This window comes from Vipera berus (assembly GCF_964194415.1).
Source record: "Vipera berus genome assembly, chromosome: 1".
Classification (NCBI taxonomy): domain Eukaryota; kingdom Metazoa; phylum Chordata; class Lepidosauria; order Squamata; family Viperidae; genus Vipera; species Vipera berus.
The window spans coordinates 55,815,944-55,843,119 of NC_138202.1; the positions used below are offsets into that span (position 1 = coordinate 55,815,944).

The 27,176-nt window shown below is 38.5% G+C and overlaps 1 protein-coding gene across 1 annotated transcript in view; it reads right to left on the reverse strand.

Annotated features, from left to right (window-relative positions):
* Nucleotides 1-17,697: 17,697 nt before the first annotated feature.
* BRMS1L (BRMS1 like transcriptional repressor) overlaps nucleotides 17,698-27,176 on the reverse strand; it is a 28,152-nt gene continuing 18,673 nt past the window's right edge. Inside the window, exons 6-10 of the mRNA XM_081325294.1 lie at nucleotides 26,483-26,566; nucleotides 23,869-23,933; nucleotides 22,087-22,126; nucleotides 21,279-21,405; nucleotides 17,698-20,186 (exon numbers count right to left, since the gene is read on the reverse strand). Of these exons, the coding sequence (XP_081181420.1) occupies nucleotides 20,063-20,186; nucleotides 21,279-21,405; nucleotides 22,087-22,126; nucleotides 23,869-23,933; nucleotides 26,483-26,566 (440 nt within the window). The 3' untranslated portion in view covers nucleotides 17,698-20,062. The remainder of the gene's footprint in view (nucleotides 20,187-21,278; nucleotides 21,406-22,086; nucleotides 22,127-23,868; nucleotides 23,934-26,482; nucleotides 26,567-27,176) is intronic.

A 27,176-nucleotide genomic window follows, 5' to 3' on the forward strand; every position in this document is an offset into this window, starting at 1 on the left:
ATGAAGGGAAATAGTTTTTACTAACATGCAATTTGAGTTGGATGATTTGGAATAGCTTTGCATGAATGAATAAAATAGAAAGAATTAAATAAAAAATTTAAGATGCAAGTGATGCTGGGAAAACCTTTTTTTAGATTTAATGAATGTTGTGTTCATCCTTTCAAGATGGCAGTTATCTAAATGTGGGTCAAGGCAACATAAATGGAGATTTTAAAATATTGTGTAAATAAAAATAAGGAAGGTAGTTCAAAATTCCAAACTGGACAGAGTGAAATGCTAAAATCTCTAAATGAAAGCAATCATAAAGTTTATTTCTGTTGCATGTTGAATATAACATAATGTTTACTTCAATTTTCGTTCAGGAAAACAGAGTCATCTTTTTGGATATGCTTTGATGCCTTTCCCATTAGGAACTGCTCTGGGTGAGGAGTAAGCAAACCCACATCAATTGGGAAAAGGAAGCAACTCCCTGCTCAGCAGAACTAGGTTTTCTGGGAATGATATTATGTTCAGTTCATACAAGCCATGCAGTCCTGAAAAGATGGTACTGGGTAACGCCTCCTTGCTATTGTGAACCAACTTCTGGTATCCCTCAAGGATCTATAGCAGAGGTCCCCAACCTTGGCCACTTTATGACTTGTGGACTTCAACTCCCAGAATTCCTCAGCCAGCCATGCTGGCTGAGGAATTCTGGGAGTTGAAGTCCACAAGTCATAAAGTGGCCAAGGTTGGAGACCCCTGATGTATAGGTCCCTGAAGCTATTCCAGATCTGCATGAAACTACTCGGACAGTCCATTGAGGGCTATGAGGCTGGGTATCACCAATATGGGATGACACCCAGCATTGTATTCCCATCAATATTACCCAGGAATATACTGTATACCCATCAATATTCCAAATTTAAGTAAATTGAAAGCAAACCTGAACAAGATAGAGATCCTCCTTCTTACAATAAAGATTCATATACATCTGAGTTTATTGTATTCTTCTAACTTCTATGTAAGGTTGCATACTAACCCCTTAAATTATATCTAAAGTACAACTACTACAATATTTATAGTATTTAACATTGGTTCTTATTTCAATGAAACATCAGATTGCACTAGGGTGCACAGCAATGATGAACATGAACTGAACATGGAAAAGCAAGGACATCAGTTTGGCAATCAAATGTAGGTTAGTCCACTGTATTGTGTTTCCCATAGCTACCTATGGTTGTGAAAATTGGACTTTAAACAAGCAAGACAGGAAGAAAATTGATTCATTTGAGCTGTGGTGCTAGAGAAGGCTCCTGCATATACCTTGGATATCAAAAGTGACTAACAAGCAAGTACTGGAGTGCATAATACCAGACATGTCACTAGAAGACAAAATCACGAAACTATTGTCTCATTTATTTTGGCCATGTCATGCAGGGGAATTCACTGGAGAAAGCAATTATGTTTGGAAATCTTAGTCATAAAAGGAAACCAGGCCATCAACGAACATGATGGCTGGACACCATCAAAGCTGACACAAACCAGAGCATTGAAAAACTCAAAGAAGTAGTGCAAAGTTGGAAGATGTGGAGAGATCTGGTCCATTGAATCACCAAGAGTCGGACACAACTGAATAGATAACATCATCATCATCTTATTTTAACTGCCTTAGAATCATTATTAATTCAGTTACCAATTCAAGCTGTCATCAGTTCAGTTCTGAGGGCTGAGGGCAACTTAAAAATGCTCATGATGAACCAATTGCCACTAAAGCACTGAAAGGAGTAGCCTGTGCCAGATGAAATTTCCCCATGAGATTGATTCTCTCCAGAGAGAATCTGACCAAATCCAAAACTGGATTTTATCTAATCTGAATGCAAATATCTATTAAATGGAAGGTGAAGATTTATCTTTTCTTGCACTGCTTTTGCTCTTTCCATTTAATAGACTTTGCGAGTTTCTTCTTCTTTTTACCATGCCGTAAAATGTCTTTATAAGGAAATGGCTTACAATAAGGTAATTTAATATTGTACTTTAAATATTATGACTTTAGAAAGAGTACAGAGAAGAGCAACAAAGATGATTAGGGGTTGTTGTTGTTAGCTGCGAAGTCGTGTCCGACCCATCGCGACCCTATGGACAACATTCCTCCAGGCCTTCCTGTCCTCTACCATCTTCTGGAGTCCATTTAAGCTCACGCCTACTGCTTCAGTGACTCCATCCAGCCACCTCATTCTCTGTCGTCCCCTTCTTCTATTGCCCTCGATCTTTCCCAGCATTAGGCTCTTCTCCAGTGAGTCCTTCCTTCTCATTAGGTGGCCAAAGTATTTGAGTTTTAGCTTCAGGATCTGGCCTTCTAAAGAGCAGTCAGGATTGATCTCCTCTAGGACTGACCGGTTTGATCGCCTTGCAGTCCAAGGGACTCGCAGGAGTCTTCTCCAGCACCATAGTTCAAAGGCCTCAATTCTTTGGCGCTCAGCCTTTCTTATGGTCCAACTTTCACTGCCATACATTGCAACTGGGAAGACCATAGCCTTGACTATACGCACTTTTGTTGACAGGGTGATGTCTCTGCTTTTTAGTGTGCTGTCTAGATTTGCCATGGCTTTCCTTCCGAGGAGCAAGCGTCTTTTAATTTCTTGGCTACAGTCCCCATCTGCAGTGATCTTGGAGCCCAGGAAAATAAAATCTGTCACTACCTCCATTTCTTCCCCATCTATTTGCCAGGAATTGAGAGGGCCAGATGCCATGATCTTGGTTTTCTTAATGTTAAGTTTCAACCCAAGTTTTGCACTCTCCTTCTTCACCCGCAACAAGAGGCTCTTTAGTTCTTCTTCACTTTCTGCCATTAGAGTGGTATCATCTGCGTATCTTAGGTTGTTGATATTTCTTCCGGCAATCTTAATTCCAACTTTTGATTCATCTAGCCCTGCCTTTCTCATGATGTGCTCTGCATATAAGTTAAATAGGCAGGGCGACAGTATACAGCCTTGCCGGACTCCTTTCCCAATTTTGAACCAATCAGTGGTTCCGTGTCCAGTTCTCACTGTTGCTTCTTGACCCGCATATAGGTTTCTCAAGAGACAAATAAGATGGTCTGGTACTCCCATCTCTTTAAGAACTTGCCACAGTTTGTTATGATCCACACAATCAAAGGCTTTAGCATAGTCAATGAAGCAGAAGTAGATGTTTTTCTGGAACTCCCTAGCTTTCTCCATGATCCAGCGTATGTTGGCAATTTGATCTCTAGTTCCTCTGCCTCTTCGAAATCCTGCCTGTACTTCTGGTAGTTCTCGATCCACATACTGCTGAAGTCTAGCTTGTAGGATTTTAAGCATGACTTTACTAGCATGAGAAATGAGTGCAATGGTGCGATAGTTTGAACATTCTTTGGCACTGCCTTTCTTTGGAATTGGGATGTAAACTGATCTTTTCCAATCCTGTGGCCACTGTTGAGTTTTCCAAATTTGCTGGCAAATTGAGTGTAGCACTTTTACTGCACTGTCTTTTAAGATTTTGAATAGCTCAGCTGGAATACTGTCACCTCCACTAGCTTTGTTGTTGCTCAGCTTTTCTAAGGCCCACTTCACTTCACATTCTAGGATGTCTGGCTCGAGGTCAGTGACCACCTCATTGTGATTATCTGGGACGTTAAGCTCATTCTTGTATAGTTCTTCTGTGTAATTTTGCCACCTCTTCTTAATCTCTTCTGCCTCTGTTAGGTCCCTGCCATTTTGGTCCTTTATCATGCCCATTTTTGCATTAAACGTTCCCTTCATCTCTCCAATTTTCTTGAAAAGATCTCTGGTCCTCCCTATTCTATTGTTTTCTTCTATTTCTTTGCACTGTTCATTTAAGAAGGCATTCTTATCTCTTCTAGCTATTCTCTGGAATTCTGCATTCAATTGGGCATATCTTTCTTTTTCTCCCTTGCCTTTCGCTTCCCTCCTTTCCTCAGCTATTTGCAAAGCTTCCTCAGACAGCCATTTTGCTTTCTTGCATTTCTTTTTCTTTGGGATGGTTTTGGTTGCTACCTGTTGTACAATGTCGCGAACCTCTGTCCATAGTTCTTCAGGCACTCTGTCTATCAGATCTAATTCCTTAAATCTATTTGTCACCTCTACTGTATATTCAACAGGGATATGATTTAATTCATACCTGAGTGGCCTAGTGCTTTTCCCTACTTTCTTCAGTTTAAGCCTAAACTTTGCAAGGAGAAGCTCATGGTCTGAGCCACAGTCAGCTCCTGGTCTTGTTTTTACTGACTGTATAGAGCTTCTCCATCTTTGGCTGCAGAGCATATAGTCAATCTGATTTCTGTGTTGACCGTCTGGTGATGTCCATGTGTAGAGCCGTCTCTTGGGTTGTTGGAAAAGAGTGTTTGCTATGACCATCGTATTCTCTTGACAAAATTCTATCAGCCTGTGCCCTGCTTCATTTTGTACTCCAAGGCCAAACTTGCCTGTTATTCCAGTTATCTTTTGGCTTCCTACTTTAGCATTCCAATCCCCCATGATGATAAGAACATCATTTTTTGGTGTTAGTTCTATAAGGTGCTGTAGGGCTTCATAGAACCGGTCAATTTCATCCTCTTCAGCACCGGTGGTTGGGGCATAGACTTGGACTACTGTGATATTGAATGGTTTGCCTTGGATTCGAACTGAGATCATTCTGTCATTTTGAGGATTGTATCCCAGTATTGCTTTTCCTACTCTTTTATTGACTATGAAGGCTACTCCATTTCTTCTGAGGGATTCTTGCCCGCAGTAGTATACCTGATGGTCATCTGAATTAAATTCACCCATTCCTGTCCATTTTAGTTCGCTGATACCTAAGATGTCGATGTTCAGTCTTGTCATCTCTTGTTTGACCACATCCAGCTTTCCTTGATTCATGGATCTTACATTCCAGGTTCCTATGGAGAAAAAATCTTTACAGCATCGGACTTTCCTTTCACCACCAGACACATCCACAGCTGAGCGTCCTTTCGGCTTTGGCCCAGTCGCTTCATTCTTTCTGGCGCTACTAGTACTAGCCCTCTGCTCTTCCCCAGTAGCATATTGGACGCCTTCCGACCTGAGGGGCTCATCTTCCAGCGTCATATCGTTTTGCCTTTTGGTACTGTCCATAGGGTTTTCATGGCAAAGATACTGGAGTGGGTTGCCATTTCCTTCTCCAGTGGATCACGTTTTGTCAGAACTCTCGGCTATGACCTGTCCGTCTTGGGTGGCCCTGCATGGCATAGCTCATAGCTTCATTGAATTACGCAAGCCCCTTCGCCACGACAAGGCAGTAATCCATGAAGGGGATGATTAGGGGACTGGAGGCTAAAACTTATAAAGAACAGTTGCTGGAATTGGGTATGTCTAGTTTAATGAAGAGAAGGACTAGGGGTGACAAGCTAGTCTCCAAAGCACCTGAAGGCAGGACAAGAAGCAGTGCATGGACACTAATCAAGGAGAGAAGCAACCTGGAAGTAAGGAGGAATTTCCTGGCTGTTAGAACAATTAACTAGTGGAACAACCTGCCTCCAGAAGTTGTGAATGCTCCAACACTGGAAGTTTTTAAGAAGAGACTGGACAGCCATTTGTCTGAAATGGTATAGGGTTTCCTGCCTGAGCAGGGGGTTGGACTAGAAGACCTCAAATGTCCCTTCCAACTCTATTATTGTTATTGTTATTCATAATTAGCTATTTGGAATATCTTGTGGGGAAAAACCAGCAAAGTTTAAATTAGGATGCCAAGCTGCATCCTAATTATTCTAAAATGGATGCTAGGCTAATAACAACTAGTAAGCTTCTTGGTTCTGATGCTTAGTTGAAACCTGAAAATAAAAAATTGATGGCAAGTCCATAAGAAGTTATGAAATTTGAGACAAAGAAACATCGATCCACAAAGACCCTTTCTAATTTGGAAGTAGGAGACATTGCACAGTGTGTGACCACCTGTTAGGCTTGCTCAGCTCACCAATCTTCAATGACCTCAAAAAACTATGCAGGGTCAAATGTATGGGAAAATATTAGGCAATCTAACTATAGGCTGGACTGAAAAATAATAAAAACCCCGTCTTTGAAGAAATCAATGGTAAATCATCTCTCTCATGTTGTCAATCCCCACCCCTTGCCTCATATGAATGTGTCCATGAAGTCACGAAGAATCAGGCAGAGCTTGGACAGCTTATATTTACTTCAGGAGGTATTACAGCATCAATTTCTGGATTTCTAATCTTGCAGACACTTGGAAAGACAAAAAACAAAAAACACCTTGACCAGCACTTTGAAGAATTCTCTATGATAAATATAATTTATAAACATGTGCAAGCTGTATACTGTACATTTAATTTAAATTTACAAGGCTTAGTAAATATAAAAAAATAAACCTGGCCTGATATGATTTATATACTGTATATACATGAGTAGCAACAGTGATAAATGCTTAATTCTGAAACAGAGAATATTTAGCCCATATATTAAAGTTCAAATTATAAAATCACAAATGCACAAATATGGACTTCTCTCCCACCTCTACAAAAGGCGTCTTTAGTCTAAAGCTTCCAAGCCAGACATAGATCAGGGATATGCAGTTTACACACTGAGGCCATATGTTTGGGCCCCAGAGCTGCCATCAAATTGTATTTCCTATAAGTTCCTTTGTTTCTAGACATGATGATTTTAGAAACTGGGTGACCATGAGTTCTAGTTCTGCCTTAGACATGAAGCCAAGTGTGTGATCTTGGACCAATCATTCTGTGTCAGCCTTAGGAAGCAGGCAATGGCAAACTATTTCTGAAAAATCTTGTCAAGAAAACTGAAGGGACATGTTCAGGTAGTCATGAGTCAACATTGATTAGAAGGCATCAAACTAAATAAAAATAAAGTGATGTCCACCTGAGTGGCTACACTTAGCAGCTTTGGGTAATCTTGTAAAACTAAGCCAGGTAGAACTGACTTAGCATTCGGATGCGAAATCCTGAGGGCTGGAAGATAGATTAGAAAGTAAAAAGACTTTCCCCCACACCAAAAAAACCCCCCACACAATGGCAACCACTTCCATATTACCAGTAATCACCACAAATTAAGCTCAATTTGAAAGGTACTTTTTAACATCAAAAGAACAAAAATGAAGTTCAGACAAGTTAGTGTTTCCCCAATAAAAAGAAAATGCCACCTATGTGATCGGTATAGTATGAAAGAAAATAGGGAACTCCCTCTTCTGGCCGCTAGTAATAATTGCTAGGAAAATTCATATACTGTCACAATCCTTTATGCCAAGTAAAGTTTATGAGTTGAATTATACAAACTTTCAAATGTCTGAGAATTTTTCATCAGGTTAAAATCCAAGGAAAAAACATCAAAGACTGTGGTGACGAGTGTAAGCTGCCCAGACTTACCTTTAGCTAAGATGGGAGGCCTATACATTTTATAAACAAATAAATAAATTTCAGCCATATTTATATAATTATAGAAACAGTTCAAATTACTGTGACATATTCTACATGGGACTGCCCTTGAAGAGCATTCAGAAACCTCAACTGGTGCAGAATGTGGCTATGGAAGAAGTAAATAGTGCCGAATAAGTGGCACATATAACACCACTACTACCTGTGCTGCACCGGCTAATAGTGTTTTCAGGTGCAAGTGGTGGTTAGCGCCTTTAAAGCCCTAAAAGGAGTTGGACTGGGTTACCTTAGGAACCATCTTTTTCCAGTCTCTACTCTACCCATCCAGTTCAATCCAACAGATTGGGCATGCTGCAGAGGGTTGACTGGCATTTGTATTCCACGGAACTCCCCCATATTTGGGGCTAAAATGGCTTTTTGCTGAATGGAAGTAGTTTATTATTAAGAACAGGGCATTTCTATGCATAACTGAATTCACTGTAATTAAGCCGTTTGAATATGTGTAGATGTATATAAGACTCAGGGATAGTCTACATGAGATATAGAGAGTAATCAAACCTATTTTTAGAATATCTAATAATAATCAAAATTAACTCAAATTCCACGCACACAAACCTACAGCAGCAGTTTCGGTCACAGCACAAAATAAGGTATTTCATAAGAGTTCTAGCAAAAACAGCAAAACAAATTGCCTTTCTGTATATTTTTATTTGGGACATTGTGCAATTTACAGTATTTCCTCACTCCAATTTTTAGAATTCCTCCATCCCAAGAAGTCCAATTCTTTTTATTTTTATTTTTTTTAAAAAAAGGAAAGGAAAACAGAACAGAGAGCAGTCTAAAATGTTGCTTGATTTTTAAAACATCATTAGTAGCTGACAGCTAACACTTTCAGGATTAGATCAATTATATCATAAATGTAGAAGAATCTAAATCTATTCTGTTCTTAGATCATCAATGTCGCCATGACAGTATTTTCTTTTTTAATTACATACTTGTAACTATAGCAACTATAAACATAATCATTTTCAGTTCTTAAGCTTCAACATGGTGATTTCCTTTCAGCAGAGAGCAGAAGAAATCATCATTCTTTAGAACTCTGGACATTTTGTTTTCTGAATATCCCTTAATTAGTGTGCCATAAGATTAAATCTAGTTGCGCATCTTTTGAAACCAAGAAGCTAAACAACTGATGTTGGACAGATATGGGATGAGACAAGAAGAGATGTGAGCATCTATATCTGTTGGCAGGAATTTGCTGCCCTCTTCAGGTGTCAGTATTAAACTACTATACCCTGCATTAGAACTACACTACTTGTCAGAAGCAGGGTTTAAGTAGGCCAAGCTTCTGAAAACACTGAAGCTATCTTTTAAAGGAAGTTTTTAAAGTATAAACAACCTACTGGAGATAAAATCAAAAGTGTTGCAGCTAGACATTCAGTATCATTCATCTTGCTTTTCATATTTGCTTTTATCATCCTTTTGTGTGCTGTCAACATTTCTTTTTTACCTCATGCAACAGAAAGCCTAAAATCCTATTAAAGGTAATGGTAAAGGTTCCCCTGCACATGCGTGCTAGTCGTTTCTGACTCTAGGGGCCGGTGCTCATCTCCGTTTCAAAGCCGAAGAGCCAGCGCTTGTCTGAGGACGTCTCCGTGGTCATGTGGCCAGCATGGCTAGATGCCAAAGGAGCACGGAACACTGTTACCTTCCCACCATAGTGGTCCCTATTTTTCTACTTGTATTTTTACGTGCTTTTGAACTGCTAGGTGGGCAGAAGCTGGGACGAGTAACAGGTGCTCACTCTGCTACGCGGCACTCAGGATTCGACCCGCCAAACTGCCGACCTTCTGATCGACAAGCTCAGCGTCCTAACCCACTGAGCCACCGCGTCCCTACTAAAATCCTATTACAGATAGCCAAATCAGTAAGCACATTTCCCACATTTTCCTTTCAATGCAGAGAAATTCTCAGAATATAAATCAATGGTGTCAACAGGAGTCCACTGCCTATGTAAAGTTCTTGCTTACTTTTCAAATTGCATAATGAAAGACTTTGCATTTCTGTTACTTTTATAGCCATAGAAATTCTCAGTACACACATACTATACCTGTTGGAATGCCAAATGCCTACCAACATAAGCAAAGACTAGAGACTAAAATCTTGTACATATAAACTCTGAATGAATTCAACCTGTACCCAGGCCAGACACCCAAAGAACTGAGGATTTAAAGCAGTTTGTGGGGGAAACAATTTCCTAACAAACCTGAAACAATTTCCTAAGTGTAAAAATACCCCTTATAAAATACTACTGGACTTGGATTTTAGAGAGGGAAATGGAAAGTAGAAGAGCGGGAAAGGAAAGAAGTTCCTAGAAGACATTTTACAGCACTTGTGCTAAGCCATGCCTTACTTGCCTGCTGGCCTGCTTGCAAACTATGTGGGACTCACTTAACAACTTTTGATTCTTACTTAACTATGGCAACTGGGAATGCCATGTTTCCCATAACTAAGCAATATGGTGACATGACATCCCACTGAACATCAGATTGTTTAGCTATAGAAATTCTGTTTGCAATTATCATTGTTAACTGTGGACTGCCTTTATAAATTGCAAATACTTCGCTGAATGTCAGTAAACATTCACATTATATTATACAAGGTCCTTTAGTTAATATAGGTAGCCATCTTTTAGAGACCACAGTTGGTTCCAGCAACTCCATTGTTAAGCGAAGTGATTGCTAAGTGAACTGTGACTGTGCTTATTATCTTACTTCAGCTTTCCTTTGCTTTACAGGCTTGAGAAAGTTGTAAATGCAAGGATAGGTCATAAAGTTTTTTTTCATCAACATCATAATTGCAAACGGTAACTTTATGAGGCAGTCACTAACCAAGGACTATCTGTAAAGAACTTTCTAATCCAATAGGCTAGAAAACTCAACTTTACGGTTGCACTTAGTAAATTCAACAGCAGTTTTGGCAAAGCACCTTAAAATAACATTTTCATTTTGATAGTTATCCAGAACTAAAGATATGCAATATTCTCTTTTGACCCATTCAGCTCTAACTTGCTGGATAATGGCATTATTATATTAAATCCTGTGTTGATTAACATAATGATATAACATAACACATAATAAACACAAAGTCAGTCAAAAAGGACTCAAATGCCTATACACAAATGCACAAAGCATAAGGAATAAACAGGGTGAACTAAAAATCCAAGTACATGAGGGCAGATATGAAATTGCTGTCGTTACGGAAACTTGGTGTGATGAAACCCATGAACGGAATATACAGCTTAGAGGGATTTAAATTGGTTTTTTTTTAAAAAAAAAGGCCTAATAAACAAGGAGGTGGAGTTGCACTATATATAAGAAATAACCCCATTTCTATAGGAATACAGTAGAACAATGATAAAAACTGTCTTGAATCCACGTCGGTTGAAATAAAAGGAAAAAGAATGACATTGCTAGAGGTCTATATTACAGGCCACATAACCAAGTAGAAGAAATAGATAAGACTTTTTGCTAGTCCATCTAAGGTATGTGGAAAGCACACCACAATAGTAATGGGGACTACCCTAACATCAACTGGGAGGCAAACTCTGCACCTAGTGGAAGATCAACAAGATTCCTGAAAACCTAGCAGACAACTTTGTCTCCCAAAAGGTAGAGAAGGGAACTAGAGGGTCAGCCATACTGCACTTAATTCTCACTAAGAGACATGAAATAATAGAAGACGTTGAAATTGCAGTAACCTTGGGGGGAAGCGACCATGCAATATTGGAATTCAACATTATGCAAGCACAAGCAATAGAAAAAAGTCAAACTAGAATCTTAGACTTCAAGAGAGCTGATTTCAATGAACTTAGAGAGAGCTTGCGAAGGATTCCATGGATGGGAATCCTAAAGAGGAAAACAACACAAGAAGCTTGGGAGATTACAAAAGCCCAGTCTAGCACAATTCCAGTGAAAAAGAAAAATAAGAGTTCTCAAAGGAAACCAGCATGGCTGCCCAAAGAACTCTCTGATAAACTGAAAGACAAAAAGGACAAGTATAAAAAATGAAAAGAGGAGCACAGAACATCAGCAAATAGCCCAAACCTGTAAAGATGAAGTCAGGAAAGTGAAGGCTCAAAATGAACTAAGGCTTGTAACAAAAGTGAAAAATAACAAAAATAGCTTCTTTCACCATGTAAAAAACAAGAAAAAGGTCAAGGAAATTATTGGTCCATTAATGGGAGAAAATAGCAAGAAGGTAACAACCAGCAGGGACAAAGCAGAACTGCTTAACATATTTTTCTCATCTGTCTTTACAACAACAGGAAAAAAACAGTCCAACCTATCAAAAAATACTTTAAAATGCAGATTAGGAATGCAAGTCAAAATAAGCAAGAAAACGGTATAAGAACACCTATCCACTCTACTGTAGATCAGTTCAAATCACCAGGATCAGATGAATTACATCCTGTCAAGCACTGGGAAAATCAGGAGAATAAGGCAATCAAATGAGGATAAAGATTTGTTGCAAGCTTAAGCTCTCTACAAGAATCTGAGCTACTAACAGTCAAGGGAAACTAGCAGGACTCTAGCTACAATATTATCTCTAAAGGGGATGTACTTGTGTTACTTATTTTTACAGAAAAAATTTAGACCACAAACTTGCACAATGTACTAAAAGTGACTTATAGTAGCTGAGACTGTCACCCAAAGGAGGTGTTGGCATACTCTTACTTTTTCTAATGTCCTATTTTTTATGGGTGTGCGCATGCTGATCCCTTTCTCCCATCCAGAGAGCTGCCAGAGAGAAGATTCTCCTTTCTTGCAAAGGGTTTCTGAAATTAGGCTAGAAGCAACATGAAATTGGGTCAGCACATTGTGTTCATGCTCAATCTAAAACTTCAGTTTGAAGTAGGTTCACACCCTTAAATATTTCAAGGTTTACTGCTTATTGATTCGGAGTAAGTCTGTGAAGAATTGATGTGAGGAAACCTCTTATTCTGTAAACTTGAGACCAAATGCATTGGCTTCAGATTGAAGAGCAAAAATTATGACATTATTTATATTTTTAATTGATTTAAATCTTCAATTATTTTTTCAATTTTCATTGTTCTATTTATACTGTGGAATTAAGTCAAAAATAATGCCGGAAACAATCATTTTTGAGCTCAGAGGTTTCTAAATAATAGATGGCCCTCATTTGTTTATGAAGAAAATAGAAGCATGTTTCTTACCTTTGCTGTCTTGAAAATCTATTCAGAACTATATTGCTGCCAGGATAAATGTTTCATCTCTCTTGAACACTCCAGGATTTTAAAAAATATTTTATTTTTATACATCTCCAGTCCCCGTTAGCAAGGCAACTGGATATTCTGACAACTTTCCTTTGACATTTGAAATGTGTTGGCGAGAACTGCCCATAAGCATCAATTTTTCAACATGAATGGCCAATTCCCTGCATAAGAAGTGGCAATGTCCTAGCTCTGGATATCATCTGGGAAAGCAGGGAAACAGCTCAAAACTGAACACTTCATCAGTTGTACTAAACACAAAATGCATAAACTACTAAGTAAGAGACTAGAAGGTAATACCTGATCTTATTTTTGTTGTGAATCTCCTATTCCAGCAGGAGGGAGATAATCCAGAAGGATTTACAGAAGCAGAAGGTGCGCTGTATGTTCCCCAATTTTTCCTATCTAACTGTAAAAGAGATGCGATGTATTAATGGTGTATTTGATCCAATTATCCTCTTTTCCCAGTCTCAAATAATGTCATTACCCCTACCCCGCTCCCAAGAAGATGGTGTAACATCTTGGCATTTTAGCACCAATAGTCCCAAACTGTATCCTCGACTACAAATAAGCAATCATAAACTGCTCCATTATCCCCAAGGTATGCTCAAAGGAGTCACTGAGATATGTGAACACTATCCATTCATAGCCCAGAATGATAGCCATCTTTGAATGGCTTTTGATTTTGGATCACAAGCAGGATTCTTGAGGTAAAGTTGTATAACAGCAATACAAAAGAGTCAGCCTGCCCAGAAATGAATAGCAAACAGCTTTAAACTGCTGTAACTAAACAGTGAATAGTGTATTAAGCATGCTGGATTTTCAAATTCTATGCTTTGCAATTACTTTTCAACTAAAAATGCCTTGGTGGGACTCAGCAGGGTATTCCAGCTTAAGCAACTTTTCTTGCAAATACAAATTAACTTTACAAACAAAGGCAGTTGGTTAGACAAACATGGTATAATTAAATCATTAAACAGAGTCTTACGATGCTCAGATCAATTAATAGACTTAAAAATAGTTGAATAGTTGAACCTTCTTTTTTTGGAAAAGAATTTGGCTGTCCTTCACTCAGTCAACTATTCCTAGCAGTTATTAGGAGGACACGTTTCCCAAATAAAATTTCAAATAGTTTCAGTGAAAGTAAAAGTTTTTATAGAATTATGGCTCCAAAGAGAGATGGCAATGAGCTTAACAAAGTAGCTTAAGCAGATAGTTACTAATTCTGAAGATAAACTTAGTCAAAAGGAGATAAAAAGTGATAAAAAGGAAGATATAGTGGTCAATCTATCAAAGATTTAATGAAAATAATATTAAACCCTAGTTTTAACAGGGAGCTTATATTGTGTTGGCTGAACAGCTCAGGGGCACTTCATTTATCTGAAAAGCTCAGGAGGATCTTCAGGCAATACAACATACATGCATACTTTAAACCCAGAATATACTAAGGCAGAAGCTTGTCCACCCCAAGGATAAAACACCCAGACACAAACTGAGCCACATGGTATATGCAGTACAATGCCATAAGCCATGTGCAGATACTGTATGTACATCGGGGAAACGAAACAACAGCTTCATAAACGCATGGCACAACATAGGAGAGCAAACTCATCAAGACAAGATTGAGCAGCCCATCTGCATTTAAACAGCAAAGGCCACTCTTTTGAAAACAGCAAAGTCCAGAGAGGACTGCTGCTTTGAAAGAAGGATCAAAGAGGCTATCTATGTGAAAACTGAACAGCCCTCTCTCAACAGAGGGGAAGGGATATGACATCATCTATCTCCAGTCTACAACATAGTCCTTTAAGCAGTTCCAAAAAGGCTCCACACGAATGTGCACATGGTCATATGACCATGAAGACACAGATAAACCTCCAACTGGCCTCAACGATTCTCTAAAAGAATACAAATGACCAGCTGTCTGCAAGGAATATAAATCCTTCCATTCCCTACCATACAGTCAGAGCTGAAGAAGCTTCTTGGATGAGAAACAAAACGTCTTCAAAGAAAAACAAGAAAGTCCAGTTGTCTCTTGAAAAGGCATCTTTGGGACAACCATGACCTGGATGACTAGTTGATTGAGGATGGATTGCAGTTTCTTACCTTATTGCTATGTGCAATTCCTCTGTTAAGACTGTCCTCTTGATTGCAGTGTAAGCTAATGTGCCAGCCAGGCTTCCATTCTTTGGTTTAGATGGTTTTGCAGTTGCCTTTGTGGAGGGGGGGCAAGGAGGATTAATCAAGGGACTAAGCAGAGAGAAGTGGATCTGACTTTGGCTATGTCCAAAAGATGTGGAGAAAAAAGGGTGCAGCTTCCCTTTTGTTTATTAGATATATGTTCTTTACCGCTTATAGCAGGCAACTGTTCTTACTTCCCTCTTCACCTATATTAACCAGACAGGATATATCCTTGGTGATTAGGAGATAGATAGTTAGACCCAGATAGTTATAGACCCATCAGTCTTAATATATACACTATACACTAACCATTTGAACCACCACCACCCCAAGGCAGAATTGGAAAAGAACAACCTTGTAAGCACATCACTCAAATCAGATCAAAATTAGCTAATTTAGGTACATGGATATCAACTCTCTGATACCGGTTTTTCCTGTATGGATCTTGATTTTATTCATCCAATGGCTGCCCTCCTACAACTTGCTATTCCCCCTTATAAGTGAACTCTTTCCATATCTCCCCTGAATATGTTTCACCTTCTGACTCTGATCCCTAATTTGTCCTTATTTACTCTGCCCATAAAATTTCTACGGAATTATCTGACTCAGGACACTAACCACCCTAACTGGCAGCAAGCAGTCTGCTCTCCAACCTCTCCCTCAAACCACCAGCTTATTCAACCCAAGTTTTCCTTCTTCTGAACAATTATCCAAAGTCGACCCTCCTCCTCCTCCTCCTCCTCCTCCTCAAGAGAACCAACAAATTAACAGCTACATCCTATTAACAATCTCTCCATCCTCTCTTGGAACATAGCCAAAACAAAAAGTTCCAGCTGCTCTTGGATTTCGTTTCAAATTTGTTACTTTGGGGGTGGGGGCAGGAGACATGGAAGTTGGAGAAATTTTCAAGTATTTTTCTCTGCTAATCCCTGTACAATGTAGCCTGAGTTGGCAAACCCAGGAGGGGGAGGGCTTTGTCTATTACAGCTTCCAACCTATGTATTCAAATTGTAAAACAATTACCTCCGTTTGAGAATGTTGTATCAGTTTTGCTAGTTTTTGAGCAATTTTCCTTATAATGTATTAATTTCTATCTTCCTTTTTAACAGCTCCATTCACAGGTCACCCAAACCTGCAGCCAGGTTGGTAACTTCCTTACTCTTTGTCTGAACACGTTTCCCAGTGCGTACATTCTAGTAAGTGGGGATTTCAATGCCGCAGGTCGTAAGGATGAAATCTTTTATGATCATTTCAATGCCAGTCCCCCTAGAGAAGTATTTGAACTGCCGTTTATGTTCAGTTTCTTCAAAATATAACCTAGATGGCTTTAGTTTGCTACATCTCATAAACAGGCTTACCCTCAAATGTTACATGGTAAAAGGTAAAGGTTCCCCCGCACATGCGTGCTACTCGTTTCCGACTCTAGGGGCCGGTGCTCATCTCTGTTTCAAAGCCGAAGAGGACGTCTCCGTGGTCATGTGGCCGGCAAGACTAGACGCCAAAGGTGCACGGAACGCTGTTACCTTCCCACTGTAGTGGTCCCTATTTTTCTACTTGCATTTTTACGTGCTTTCGAAGTGCTAGGTGGGCAGAAGCTGGGACGAGTAACAGGCGCTCACTGTGCTACGCGGCACTCGGGATTCGACCCAAACTGCCGACCATCTGATCGACAAGCTCAGCGTCCTAACCCACTGAGCCACCGCGTCCCTTAATGTGACATGGCTCGGCCCAAAATGATTTCCCCAGCCAATATACACTTGGGTGAACTCACAAGTTACCCATCATAGATTTAATAATATCTAGAGATATGGCCCCTTGCCTTAAGCATTTTGGTATGGCCCCTAAATCTGAAAGTAATCACCTCTTATTAACTCTCACTTGCAAAGTTAGGAAAGGACTAATTAGAAATCAAGTTAAGGCCCATGGAAGCTCCCTTGAAGGTAGAATAGCTCAAAGGTTTTTACTCAGAGGAAGGAATGGCATACTTTTAAACTCTCTTTAATTTATGGGCGTAGAAACTAGGAGACTGTGAGTTTTACTCCTACCTTGGGCATGAAGCTGTTTGTGATCTTGGGCCAGTTACTATTTCTTTCTTTTCTTTGGGGAATAGTGCTATTAAAACAGCATTCAAATCATTGTAAAGTTTGCTCTCGAAATCCACTGCTGTTGGGATTCCAATGGTTTTTCTACACTTGGGCTCATTCACAGACTTAACATATTAAAAGACAAAAATAGCTTGACCGTGACAGACACGTGTTGACATACCAAACCTATCACTTCCGCTACACTGCGTAGCATACGTTTAAAACTCTACTTTCATGAGAGATTTTTGGATTCAGTTCCATATTTATAGAATAGAAATCAAGGCCTGGGGAAAAAAACGGAACCTTGATGTTATATGTTATACAGCAGCAAGATTACTCTATGCTCAGAAATGGAAGACCACATCAATTCCCACAAATGGAGGAATGGTTGCAAAAACTAATGGAGCTAGCAGAGACGGCTAAATTGACTGTACTGATTAAAGAAAAGAATACAAATGCTTTTATTGCTATGTGGAAACCACTTCTGGACTTTGTGCTTGAAAAAAATGAAATTTTGATTTTGGGTTTTACCGATTAGATAGATTTGTTATCGAAATGGCTAGTTTACACTATTTTGTAAAAGTAAAAAGTTGAGGCTTGATGTTGATATTCTATTTTACTGCACCAAAAGAAATTGGAAATGCCTTTTTTTCTTTTTTCCCCCTTTCCTTCCCTCACTTTTCTATTCACTTTCCCTTACCTATCTTTTCCACTATTTACTTTTGTATTTTCTTTGTATCATACACTATAAACTAATAAAACTTCAAAATAAAAAAAAATAGAATAGAAACCACACAGACAATAGGTTCAATTATCTGGATTCTCCATGATGAGTTATTTTATTTATACACTAGGTTAAAAAATACAAATATTTCATCATTACAAAAAAAGCTTTATCAAACTGTGTACATACAGAAGGGTTGTCAAAGCCAACCTGTCATTAATACTTTATATACGTTTGGCTAATATGAGAGATACGCAGAGTAAGATTACTCCTCTGGATTAAATACACAAGCCTGCAGACTTTTGGCAATGGTCAAACTCTTTTCAAACATCAGCAAACACATTTTCATAAAAAGTTGAAAGCAGTTTTGTTGTTTTGAGGCTTAGTAACAGTAACAAAGTAAACTGGCAAGCAGGAGAGGTCATAATTTGCTAACTTGCAACTGGGTCTTATTGCCAGCACGCAAATATGAGCAGGTAGCAAACAGCTTTAAGCAACAATAGGCTAGTCCTCCACAATTCCCTGCCACGCTATTCATCGTGGCCTGCTTTGGGACAGAAAGAGTTTGCAACCCATTGCAGACAAAATGAGAGAGATGTATTTCCAACCTACGGATCTGCAGGAAAACAGATGTTGCCGATCCTTCATGCCAGAAACAAAATAAATACTTTCCAAGACACACAAAGCCATTTCTGAATAGTGACAGGCACTTGCTGATGAATGAAGGTGATATTCTTCTGATTGCCAAAAACTTGCATGGTAAGAACGTGAAATGAGGGTTGTCAGAATCAAGACCACAGAATTGAGATTTAAGCAATATTCCCCCCCCCAAAATAACCTTTTGAAACTAAAAACAACAAAAGAAAAAAAAACAGATAAAAATGCTTGCCTGCAGCTGAGTGGCTGATTCATATAGCCATCTGGTATTTACATCTTCCAGGGATCACTGTGTTCACATCTCCATTGTAAAAGAAGCTTCAGTTTTCTTTATATAGTTCCCCATTTTTGTCAAGGCAATGTTTGCTGAGATTATTATTAAATTATCCACTGAACCTCTAGTCAAGACTGTAAGAAAGACTGAGGCTGCCTATTAACAATCAGATTTAGCACCAATCTAAGCCAAAGCTTCAAACACTTTTGGCAGTTATTTCCATCAGACAAAAGTCCCTCTCCTGAACGTTCGTCTTAATGGGTTTAAAGTGCACAAAAACCACCAAATAATGTCTTCTCCCTACACCCACAATACCCCCTGCTATGTGCTTCAAACATGTGAAGCTAGATCTTACCTCCATTTTAAATTTTACAAATTCAAACCTTTTTAGGATTTTGAAGCAGCAAACATCACATATTTTTGCCCAATATACAATTTTGAAAAGTTACACTTGCTTAACTATAGATACATTTTATTATAGGACAATTATCCAGTATATTCAGCAATACTTTTTGTTATTATTTCATCTTTTATTGAATTGGCACTTTAAACTTGAAGAGAAAGACCACTTAATACTCCAGGATACAGTGTCATTTGCCTTGAAGCAATGTATTTATGGCTACTTTTTATTTTTGTTATTACAAAGAAACTGGTAACACAAAGTAGCATAAACAGGCAAACTCCTTGAGACTCTACTTTTTTGTTGTTTTCAATTAATTTAAAAAGTGTTTCACTACCACACTATATCCATGTAACTCCCGCAAAAGGTAGTCTATATTTTGTAAGACAAGCAAGACTGCTAAAAAGCAAGAAGAGCAACTGCTGTGCAGCAATGGACTTCACAATTACATGATTTTAGATAACTCTACTACTGTCAAGTTTATACAACTGGTTTTTAGAGTATAACCATAAAAAGAGAGATGCCAGCATCAGAGGTGGAGAAGCCCAGCAGCTCTAGCTCACAAGAGCAATGGAAAGGGATGCTGGGAGTTGTAGTTCAGCAACATCTGGAAGCCACAGATCCACATGAAGATACAATATCCAAAAAGAATAGTTCCACGCATCCTTTTTCAATTCCACCACCACCATCTCTGCAATTAAGCAACTTCCAAATTGGCTTGCTGACTGAGTCATACAAGCTGTTACAGGAAAACATATAAATAAAAGTGCCTTGTACCACTATGTACAATTCTAGTTCATGAATGCACAAAGCTTTATAGGACTGCAATCTTAACCATGAATTCCAGGCAATCCAAAGCTATCTTCTGTGTCACGCATTGAACCCAAATTGGAGGCAAAATGTCATGTTCAACATGATTATGTGTTACCTATTCTAAAACGTTTGAATGAAGATTACTTGTACTACTAAAAATACACAGATACAGCCACAAAGACAGATGAGAGCACAATGGTAAATACATTTTCCATCTTATGACACTTCAAACAGGCTAACACTGTCTGGTTAGTTTAATAGTCAGTTGTGATTATGTCTGATGGAATATTTTCCTTTTTGTAGTTGGGAAATATATAGTTTGGATTTGCTTCCATCAGACCTCTTAAACCACACTTCATCATGGTTAATTGTTGTAATTATAGCACTGAAAAGGAACAGGGAAAAGAGAAATTAGGAGCGCATCAGTGTCCCTATACAACTGCAATATTACCCCAACCTGCATGGCAATTGATAAACAGGACTATAATCACTAGTAATAAAACTTAAAAGTATTACAGCAAATGCCTGGAAAATGAAGAAAAACTAACAGAATACTATAATATTAATGCTAAAAGAATATTCAATACTACTGCATTGGTCTGGAAATAATTCACATTTTTAAACAGCTTTCCTTTGCCAAGAAAAAACAGGTATGGCTCTATGACTAGATACAATAAGAGACTAAGTAAATGGGGAACAGTTTTGTTGCCTATCTATAGCAATTCTATAATAACCTAAGTGTAATCATTAGGTCTGTTTTATTTACAAAACAGTGGTCCAATAAGGTAAAAAAGAACAAAACTGGGAGTGCTTATTTCACTTCATCGGTATTTTTTTTCCCTTTGGGTACTCATAAAAAGAGACAGAGATATGTATACTGGAGGAAGATATACTGCATCCAATTTCAAGGACAATAAGAAAGGTTTACAGCTATAATTCTTGGAAAGCTAACACAAAGGCTACGATATATCGCATGAAGAATATTCTTCCTATTACAAACAGATGAACTGGAAAATAAAACAGAAAAAAATGGTTGAAGTGGAAAAAAGACATTGAGCTGCAGGTTTTCCATATTTTATATTCTACAGGAGCCCTGGTGGCACAGTGGTTAACCTGCAGTATTGCAGGTTAACTCTACCCACAGCCTGATGAGGCTCAAGGCTGACTCAGCCTTCCATCCTGCCAAGGTTGATAAAATGAGGACCCAGATTGTTGGAGGCAATATGCAAATAATGCCTCTATATTGTAAACCACCCAGAGAGTCCTACAAAGCACTATGGGGCAGTATATAAGCCTAAATGCTACTGCTATTGTGCTCTGGCTGATGCTACCCTACTAAGGATGCTTTATTATGAACTCTCACTGTCAGCAGCTGCACAACTGTTATGCCCAAATTAGCTACATATACCTAAATCAGCTAAGACAGTAGGAAAAAAAAATCTTTGAACTGTATTCAATTTATTTTAAAAAGTCATACCTTGTAGGGCATTCATCTTTCCTATCAATACATATTGTCTGTCCACGTCCATACCATTCCCCATTATAATAGAGTTTTCCTTCCTCAGATCGTGTGCTGTGTAGGTGTTTTTCCAACTTGACAGGTGCTGAAAAGAGGCAGTATAGACAATGCTGATGAAATATAACAGTTGCTTTAGGAAGTTGATTTCTCTCTACTTTACATCCTGTTAATACATGCATGAGAGATTTTACCTTCTGCTCTTAAGCAGAAATAGTTTGTAGATTCTTACCAAAAAATGCATCCATAAGAATAAATTTTCTTGAGCCAGCTATGTAAAATTTAGCTTGGAATCTAAACTTTGTCCATTGCTGGCTAAATTGTATTCATATTATAACAATGTTTAAATAGATCTATTATTATTTTTATAAGAATACACATTTATTGATTGATTTGATCTAGGTACCACCTGCCTCAGACCAACCCTTCTCAACTTTCCAAAGTAACAAAAATTGCCCTCAAATCATCAAGGGCACGAATCAGTTTCCAATTATTGTCTTTTTTGTATTTAAATCTAACATTCTGGTAGTTGCTAGGAACTGTAGCCTAACCTTTAGGGTGGGAAAGGAAACAGAAAGTGGGAAGGAAGCCATTGTAGATATTGGTACTGTACAAAGAATTACAACAGAAAAAAGAGCAAACTGACTGCATCATCAGTGAATTCATGGTCACAGTGTCTCTGCTTTTCAGCAGCAATGGAGTAGGGCATGATAAATGTAACTGGCTACTCTATGAATTAACTGCAAAAGAGTAAAGTAAGTTGCCTTACGTTCTGCTTTCACTCTATGTGGTCCCAATGTAGCCATTGCCTGAAATTTTAAAAAAAAGTTTTCATTTTTAAAGAGGTCATTCTTTAGCAAGCTATCTTCTAAAGAAATTTCATTTTAAAAAAGAATTTCATGACAACTCCTATGGAAAAAATATATGGAAACATAGACAACTTATTCTGAAGAAGTGTGTATATTGCAATTGAATAGTGCAGTGATCAGAGCACCGTCCTTTGATGTGGGAGACTGGGATTTGAATCTCAGTTGGTACTTTTCTTACCGAGACAGGTGATATGACCCAAGAAAGACATGCCAGTTCAGATATCCCCGATTAATAAGGTCTGCACTAGATGTTGCAGAACCAGGACAATCTAATGAAAAGTGGGCTATTGGGATAAACCATACATAGACAAAAATAAAAGAACTTGGAATGCTACTGCAAGAGTAGACCGAATGAAAGTGGATAAGTGAAACGTACGGGGGAACAAGAGATGGACAGAAAAGACCCACATTAACTGAGAAACAATTACCCAACACTTCAATATAATAAAAAAGAAGTGAGATAGACCAACTATATATTACATCCCAGACTCAAGAAGACTCAGAAGAAGAACTGGATATGCAGCCAACATTTGAAGATGGAGCATCACTGCCACACCCTCCATTACAGAGCAATTAATATGGATAAGGTCATGGATAAATCAGCTACACTCAATCCTCAAAATCACTTACCAAGGTTCAGCGTTGAAGTACCATATGCTAGCATGCTAGAAGATTACAATAGAGCCCAAACAACCATCCCTACTACCACCATAACTCAGAACCAAAGGACTGGTATATGCTACAGCTGCTGTAATCCTGGAGATGTGTTTTTAATATAAAGAACAAGCACTAAGCAGTTGAAGCATGGGGCCTAACACACTAGACAGAACCCAAAGTGCAAACTGTGCACAGAGGCCTCAGATAAATAGACATATTCTATTTATTATATACTGCTCAAAAAAATAAAGGGAACACTTAAACAACACAATGTACTGTATTTAATAGTAGGATGTCTTATCTTGTGTTCCCTTTATTTTTTTTGAGCAGTATATTTGGTAATGCATCTCCCACTTTAGATGCATGCTGGAAGTAATTATTACAGGTGCATGCTGAAAATATTCACCTTCTTTTCAGTTCCTTAAAAATCACATGGCCGAATTGGTCATTCAGCCATGTGATTATGCTAGGTGATTATTTTCTTTCTTGTTTCAAATACAGTGGTACCTTGGTACTCGATGGGTCAAAACTTGTCAAATTTGGTACTCAAAGCATTTTAACGTGAAAATGTTGTCCGGGTATTTATTGTTTGTGTGGTCCTCGATGTGCTGCAATAGGAAAAGGGGGATGACTGCAGAGGGCAGACAGGAAGTTGGCTTTGCTGGGAAGGTCGCTGATATAGGAAAATGGACAAACAGGAAGTCCTTCCCAGCCAAAACAAAGGGTCATGTGATAAGTCATGTGCTTTCTTTGGCACTCATTGTTTTTATTACTCATCGTGCTTCCTGGAACCAATTAATGGCAAGTACCGAGGTACCACCATAACTGAATATATACACACATTTTGTAGGAGCAACCTATCAATCCACCATCAAATCAATCAATACGACATACCATAATTTACCTCTCTTCCTACAAAATAGTTACAGGATCATCTTTTTCTTTATTTCCATAGTCTAAAAATGTACACATAAATATGACTACTTATAAATATTTTAAAACTAGGCACTTAAAAATATACATACCTTCCTTATTGTTGTCCAGTCTTCAAGTATATCAAGATCTTGTAGCATATACACAATATAGGGCCGTTAATATGTTAAGGAAGTTGTACTTTTTCAAAAATGGATCACATTTTAAAAACCTATGTGTCATACCCACCAAGTAAAACAGATCAGGAATTAACTGCATAAGAAGGCTAAGACTACTTTCTATAAATTCATAAATTATTTTCCCACATTTATTTTCAAGCATTGAGATTTAAATTAAAATGAATGCATTTCATTATACAGCATGAATATCCTTTCAAGCTGGAAGGAAACAAAATCTGCAAATCTTTTTCTGGGGGAAAAATCTGATCTACACATAAATATAAAAGCCCTAAACCAGTGAAAAGAAATCTGGGATAAGTGTATTCATAACAATATTGGATGACAATATTTAGAGTTGTTGTTTTTGTTGTTAACTGCGAAGTTGTGTCCGACCCACTGCGACCCCATGGACAACGTTCCTCCAGGCCTTCCTGTCCTCTACCATCTTCTGGAGTCCATTTAGGCTCACGCCTACTGCTTCAGTGACTCCATCCAGCCACCTCATTCTCTCTCATCCCCTTCTTCTATTGCCCTCAATCTTTCCCAGCATTAGGCTCTTCTCCAGTGAGTCCTTCCTTCTCATTAGGTGGCCAAAGTATTTGAGTTTTAGCTTCAGGATCTGGCCTTCTAAAGAGCAGTCAGGGTTGATCTCCTCTAGGACAAACCGGTTTGATCGCCTTGCAGTCCGAGGGACTCGCAGGAGTCTTCTCCAGCACCACAGTTCAAAGGCCTCAATTCTTTGGCGCTCAGCCTTTCTTATGGTCCAACTTTCACAGCCATACATTGCAACTGGGAAGACCATAGCCTTGACTATACACACTTTTGTTGGCAGGGTGATGTCTCTGCTTTTTAGTGTGCTATCTAGATTTGCCATGGCTTTCCTCCCCAGGAGCAAGCATCTTTTAATTTCTTGGCTGCAGTCCCCATCTGCGGTGATCTTGGAGCCCAGGAAAATAAAAATCTGTTACTACCTACATTTCTTCCGCATCTATTTGCCAGGAACTGAGAGGGATGGATGCCATGATCTTGGTTTTCTTAGAGGGGTTAATATTATACTATATTGCTCACACTAGACATATAGAATGAAAACTACACTGGTCAAATTTATCCTTAGGCTCTATTAAAATATGATGCTCATGATTTTTGTCACAGTCTTCAAATTACCATCCTGTTTCCCTATGCATGTTTTAGGAAAGGTGACAAATAAGCAACAATGTAAGTGAACTAACTATACCCAGTTAAGTTAGAAAGAAGAGAGCTAATTTCGTGTGGTGGTTAAAGTAGCAGGCCAGAAACCAGGAATCTAAGAGTTCTAGTCCCTTCTTAGGCAGAAAAGCCAGCTGGGTGACCTTGTTACAGTCACTCTCTCTCAGTCTAGGAATAACAGAATGGAAAAGCATTCCAAAATCTTGCCCAAAAAACCAGCAGGGGCTAGTCCAGGCAGTCACCAGGAGTCAACAATGACTCAAAGGCACCAAAGGGGAAAAAAGAGAGAATAGAATAGAGTAGAATAGAATAGAATAGAATAGAATAATAGAATAGAATAGAATAGAATAGAATAGAATAGAATAGAATAGAATAGAATAGAATAGAATAGAATAGAATAGAATAGAATAGAATAGAATAGAATAGGTTGGAAGGGACCTTGGAGATCTTCTAGTCCAACCCCCTACTTAGGCAGGAAACACTATACTATTTCAGACAAATGGTTGTCCAATCAATCTTAAAAACTTCCAGTGTTGGAGCATTCACAATTTCTGGAGGCAAGTTGTTCCACTGATTAATTACTCTGTCAGGAAATTTCTTCTTAGTTCTAGGTTGCTTCTCTCCTTGATTAGTTTCCATCCATTGCTTCTTGTCCTGCCTTCAGGTGCTTTGCAGAATAGCTTGACTCCCTCTTCTTTGTGGCAGCCCCTGAGAAATTGAAACATTGCTATCATGTCACCCTTAGTCCTTCTTATCATTAAACTAGACATACCTAATTCCAGCAACCGTTCTTTATATGTTTTAGCCTCCAGTCCCCTGATCATCTTTGTTGCTCTTCTCTGTACTCTTTCTAGAGTCTTAACATCTTTTTTACATCGTGGTGACCAAAGTTGGATGCAGTATTCCAAGTGTGGCCTTACCAAGGCATTGTAAAGTAGTATTAATACTTCACATGATCTTGATTCTATCCCTCTAAATGCAGCCTAGAACTGTGTTGGCTTTTATGGCAGCTGCAGCACACTGCTGGCTCATATATAAGTGATTGTCCACTAAGACTCCGAGATCCCTCTCACAGTTATTACTATTGACCGAGGTACCACCTACACTGTACCTGTATTATAAACATTCTTGATTTGTAACAGAAAGGCTCGGAAAGATAGGTTGAACAGTGCTGATGTAAACTAAAATTAGTTAAGATTTTCTTTTTCTTTAGCCTTATCTCCAGCATTTCATTAATTTTGTTTACTGCTTCTTACTCTTTTTCAATGCTTTGCACAATGTTGCTTATTCCAAAATAGAATAGCATGATAAATGTATATTTATGGCAGCCATTAAAGGATATCTGATACAACAACAGGTTTCTTCTTCTCTGGACTAAATAGATCCTTTCTTTTTTTCCTAGATTGAAGTTCATCATTCCATAACTCTGAGAAAGAGAAAAAATGTTGCAATTACACATTTTTAATCCCACAGTTCATAGGCTGAGTCTCTCTAAAAAACCAAATATCTACATTTGGGGGGAAAAGCAGATTTATATCTTAAATCGTATTTAAGAAATTATGAGGACTACTTTAAAACAATAACAAAGTTACCCAAACCGCCACAAGTGTGTTTATTTTCCCTTATTCCATCAACACTTTCTTCCTCTCTTTCAAAAACTGCCCACCTTCAAATAGGTCAGGTGTTCAGAGAATGGGAAATTATCTTTATTCATGCATCTTTTAAGTCAGGGTTTCCCAGTGGTCAATATCAACCTCTAAGAGACAATGAGATTATCCGTGTGTGTGTGTGTGTGTGTGTGTGTGTGTGTGATTATCGCTACTGATGCTATCATTACAGTGGTACTTATTAAATTATTTTCATATAATAAATATTTGAGGATCAATGAACAATCTGAAATTTCATGAAAAGGTCAACGAGCTAAAGAGATTGGGAAACCTGCTTTAGGTTAACTTTAAGTATCACAAGGCATCAGGGAGGAAACTTGAGGCTCATTAAGAGACATGAGCTAGCTCAATTTTTCTCAACCTCAGCAA